Source organism: Melanaphis sacchari, unplaced genomic scaffold (genome assembly GCF_002803265.2).
Source record: "Melanaphis sacchari strain LSU unplaced genomic scaffold, SCAv2.0 Contig225_pilon_pilon, whole genome shotgun sequence".
Lineage (NCBI taxonomy): Eukaryota > Metazoa > Arthropoda > Insecta > Hemiptera > Aphididae > Melanaphis > Melanaphis sacchari.
In genome coordinates, this window is record NW_020271102.1 from 26,702 (window position 1) to 32,028 (window position 5,327).

The window sequence follows — 5,327 nt, forward strand, 5'->3', positions numbered from 1 at the left end:
TATAAATCTATAAATATTTACACGATTAACAGAAATAACAATAAATTATCTTTGGCTTATATCTTAAAACAGGGATCGATAGGTAAACTCTTTTCATACAGAAATAAAAATAAAGACAGACTATTTTAAATTCAACAAACTGCAATAATTTTTATTCTAAAAAAATTAGCTCTTATGAACTACCGATAAGACTTCAAAATAGTCTTATAAATTGTGATTTACACCGACAGACTGCATTGATAGTTACCAACATGCATACAGGATCAAGATTGTTAAACCCTGTTTTAAAATATATTATAACTATACCCTCACTATATTCTTCATGTATTAATATTAAATTTAATATCAATAAAACAATTTATTAAGTCTTACATAACCTAGCTAAATTCTTTTAAATTCTTTTTGATTTTTTAAAAACATATTCTTTCGAAGTATAATGCTTTTTTAAGTATCTAACCTTTATATATTTTTAAGACTAGAAAGGTAATTCACAAATCACACTATGAAACAATCGATATACATATATATATATATATATATATATATATGTATGTAATATTTACTAAATCGTACTGATGTAAAAACAAATAATAAATAAATAAAATAATCAACATAAATAATTTATTTTGAAACTATCTTGGTAACATTTTCCGGTCTATAAATTAATCAGTAATCACTATTACTATACACGAATGGACGAGCTATAGCTATTACACGTTGTCGACTCACGTAACTGCAAAACCTCACACTCCTAACACATAATTGGAGTGGGCCTAAAGTTACGCAAGACTCATCAAATAATTGTCACACATACACACACATTATCACACATATAAAAGCGCGTGCACACACTTACACATACACACACATACACACACACATACACACACACACACATACAAAAGCGTAATCTGTGCCACTAAACGCGTGTCATTTTCGTATCCACTGCAGGATCATCTGCATTTCAGACAGACTTGGAGTCACTGTTTCCGGAAATCCCTAGCTCTGAGACGGAAGGGAAAAGTAACGAACGGCAATGCTAGATTCCCTTTTGGCACGGCATACGATACATCTTCTACCGGAAGCAGCGAGTACTTGTTCAGCAGCGTTCCAATAGTGCAGAACGACAATAGCTGCACCAACTTGTATCCCATGCACGACCGTTTTCCACCACTGAACGGTATGAAATATTCCGGCTTCTCTAACCTCCCTTCCGCATTTATGAATCTCTCGGGGCTGAAGTGCTCGGGGTTATTCCACAGTTCTGGGCTCATGTGTAGACTGTAATTGTTCAAGAACACTGTCGTACCTTTCAGAATCCGCACGCCTGTAAAAATAAAATGTTGAGTAAATATGATCGCACGGTTGCTATACGTCGATCACGGACACTTACCATTGATCGACGTGTCTCTGTTGGCCAAATGTGGTACGATGGGCGAGGCAATTAGCCGTAGAGATTCGTAAACAACAGCCTCGGTGTATGGCATCTGAGATCGATCGGAAAGCCCAACAGACCCGGAAGCCCGAACCACGGCATCCGCTTCCTCTTGTATGCGCCGCTGCACGTCCGGTCTATCCACTAGAAATCCCAATGTCTTAACGATAAAGTTCGTGATGGCTGAATGACCACCAATAATGTCCTCTAGCGAAAAGAGCCCGATGTTTATGTCGAATCCGTCATCCCGATCAGGTTGTGTGACGGCATCAAGCAAGTTGTCTACGAAATCCACCGGCTTGGTGCCGGGCACCCATGCAGCTTTTCTCTTGTTGAATATTTCGGTTTCCATGAAATTGCGAATATTTGAACTCCATGTTCTAATTTTTTTGAAATGCCAGTGGTACAACGGCATCAAACTGGGTAGAAAGTCACAGGGAGCTCCTTGGTTCACCTCGTAAAACACATCGTCAAAATTTCGGATAAACTCCCTGAACTTTTCGTAAGATCTGGAAAATCGGGTGGAACAAAAGTATGACATGAACACATTGGCGCAAGTATGGAGCAACATGTTTTTTATGTCTACACATCCGGTGTCGTCCATAGTATCTATTGTATCTGTTAAATCGGCCAGTTCAGTTTTTAAACACTTGTCCAATCGGGTGTACATATTGGACGTGGTGTTTGGAAAAGTATGAGCTCTAAGTAGCTCTCGTCGGGTTTTTTGTAGCTGAGACCAGTCGCAAAACGCCAGAGCTATTAAAATAATAATAAATAAATGAATGTTAAATTTTAATTAGGATTTGAATTACGAATTATCGTTTTTAATTTTTTTGTTTATTTGAATAAATAACATTTTACTTACAGTTGTTTTTATCGCCTTTGAACAATTGGTTGAACCGGCGGAATGAAGGACGGCTGTCGAAATGGTCACCTTTTATCATTAACACCTCACGAATGTTGTTTAATCCATTAATGACAACACACGGTACTGATCCCAAGTCCAAGCGGAAAACGGATCCCAAATCGGCCATAATCTCATCGAACACTCGATACGGTACCTTATATCTTGCCATCAGGTATAAATGGCCAATTATCGGCCACGCCTTGGGTGCGGGTGGATCGACGAGACCTGCATTGTGGTCCACTTGTTTCGTTTTCAATTCGTCTCGAATCAGGAACAATAATACCGCAGTTAACACGAAAAGCAACAAATAAGTTAAAGAACTGAATACAAACTCCATTATAATAATTATTATTATTTATATTTAAAATACTATTAGAATTTTTTCTGTTTGTTTAATTAAAATTAATTTTTTTTTTTTTTTTAATCGTCGGAAATCGCACAGCTCAAGCCTCAAATGTGTGTGTATGTGTTGTTAGTGTGGCTATTAGATGTGTGTGCGGAGCTCTTGCGCTCGACAATTGTTGTGTCACGTTTAGATTTTCCTTTTATACCAAATAGCCACACTACCAGGATCAGCTGACTGAGAGCTCAATAAGACAGATCGTGGTAATTTCCATTGCAAATCAGAATTTTTCCCTTTCATCCTGTTGTCTACCTTCGTGTTCACCTACAATATGTAAAATCCGTCGCTTCGGCTAGACGTACATATTAAACAGCCATCTTTGATCAGGCATGACGTAATCTATACACGGATGTTGCTCGTTTGGACTTAATTTTAATATGTTTAGTAAAAACAAAAAAAAAAAAAATATACAAAACATTGCACAAAATATCTACTTGAGTAGTCTAACCCAACCTGTTTAATCCAATAGTTAATATAAATTATTATTTCTTTGCCATAATAGTATTACTGGTAATCGATAAATGCTGTTATGTATACGTATTAAACTAGATGTTTGTTATATTATGATAATTAATATTACGCGTAATTATCAATTGTCTATAATATAAATTACACATAAAAGTTTTGAGAGAAAATCTTTAAAAATAATATGACTCTAGATAATATAAAACAAACACATAAGTTATGAAATATAATAAAAAATATACATATTAAAATTTGTATCTTTGTGTAATATATTATGGTAGGTAAAGTCTTCGTTTTAAAATATTTGTCGATTATGTGAGTTACATAATTAAGATTGTTAATAAATAGGTAATCATTGCTAAAATATTCAAAATTTTTATAACATATTAATCATCTCTAAAATCATGTTTTTTGATATTGCTTATTTAAGTAAAACTTAATAAAAAACATTTTTAATGTATTAAAATAATGAGATATGTTTTAATTTTAATATTTCATTATTTATTGTGATAAAAATATAAATTTTTTAATATCTTCATAATATAGTCAATTGTATTTAAAATAAGATTTTTCAATATAATTATTTAATTTTAATTCTGTACCTATATAATATTTGTATTTTAGATACAGTTAATCAGCTTGAATATTCTAATCAACGGACTAAATTTACCAATTAATAAAATTAACCTAATAATTTGAGACGCAATATATTATTTCCATTGAATAAAATATAGTTATAATATTATATGTAAATATATTATTTTATTTTATTGCTTAATACGTACAGGTTATAAAACATTACTTTAATATTTTTTTAATTTAAAATATTTAAATGTTATTATAAAATAAATAGCTAATATCAAAAATTGTCTATTGTCACAATTTAAAAAAATAATTTAATATTACAATAAGATAATATTTCCATCTACATTACTACTAGATTTCATAATATTTTGCTTACTAGTATTAAAAGTATATAAATAAAATTATATTTAATTTGGTTAGGTACAAATAGTATAACTAAATGAAATATATGTAAGAAAATGTATTATGCAATTTTTTTTTTATGTTTAAAATTTATTCTGACTTCATATAAATATTAAATTTACATGAAGTAAGTTATGCACAGTATTATTTACAATATAAATCAAAAATACTTATCCACGATTTTGTTTATCTAGATTCACTTTAAAAAAATGATATAGAGGGTAAATAAGCTTATAACTTGTCAAAATAACAAATGTATAAATTAGATAGAAAACTAGAAAAATTTGACAGAAATAACTAACTAAAACAATTAGAACAATATAAAGAAAATAATAATAATGATAAGGGCTATATAGGAACTATTTAAGAACTACAGCATAGTTTAAAAAAGTTGCAAATGCAAAATATCAATGAAAATTCAAGCATGGAAAACAGGAAAAATGTACAAGAAGTCAATTGAAAATCATAGAATTCAATGAAAATAAATTACAATTAGATTAACAGACTCTAAAAAAACTTTGAAATATGTTCAGGATAAATTAAAGTACAACAAAAGTAAATACTTACATCCTTTTCGTGATTTTAGTATGATATTATTACTAAAATGTCGGAATTAATGTTCATTAAAATTAGAATTTTTTATTGTTTAAGCATTATATAATCAACAATCAACATAAATTTTAAAAAGATGGAATTCGTTCCATAAAAAATGATTTAATTCTTTATTATTTCTTTTATTGCTTAAAGAAAAAAAATCAAATATTTGAAACAAGAAAACGATTGTAAATGTATGGAAATAAATACACTTAAGAATGAACCCTAAGAGAGAGATAGCCGACTACAAAAAATGTGTTTATAATTAAAGAAAAATTAAACAAATGAAGAAAAAAAATTTGTTCGAAAAAAAAATCAAAATTATAACTTTGTTAACTTTATTGACAGATTTATTTAATAGTTAATCTAGCGACAGAAAAACTGTATTCAAAAAATATGTTATCAATAACAATATTTATAAAATTCATTTAAAAATGTTATGCAGACTTAAAGCTTTTCATCAAAATAATAGTCATATAATTATATGTGTGCAATTAAAATTGATTCAGTATAATATAGTTTGAAGTTTTTATATT

At 29.8% G+C, this 5,327-nt stretch overlaps 1 protein-coding gene across 1 annotated transcript; it reads right to left on the reverse strand.

Annotated features, from left to right (window-relative positions):
- Positions 1 to 558: 558 nt before the first annotated feature.
- Positions 559 to 3,347, reverse strand: LOC112594262 (cytochrome P450 307a1-like). The gene is made up of 3 exons (XM_025338957.1): positions 2,301 to 3,347; positions 1,394 to 2,191; positions 559 to 1,327 (listed from the first exon to the last, which is right to left on the reverse strand). Exons 1-3 carry the CDS (start codon positions 2,677 to 2,679, stop codon positions 981 to 983), a joined length of 1,524 nt encoding a protein of 507 aa, XP_025194742.1. The 5' UTR covers positions 2,680 to 3,347; the 3' UTR covers positions 559 to 980.
- Between the last annotated feature and the right edge of the window lie 1,980 nt (positions 3,348 to 5,327).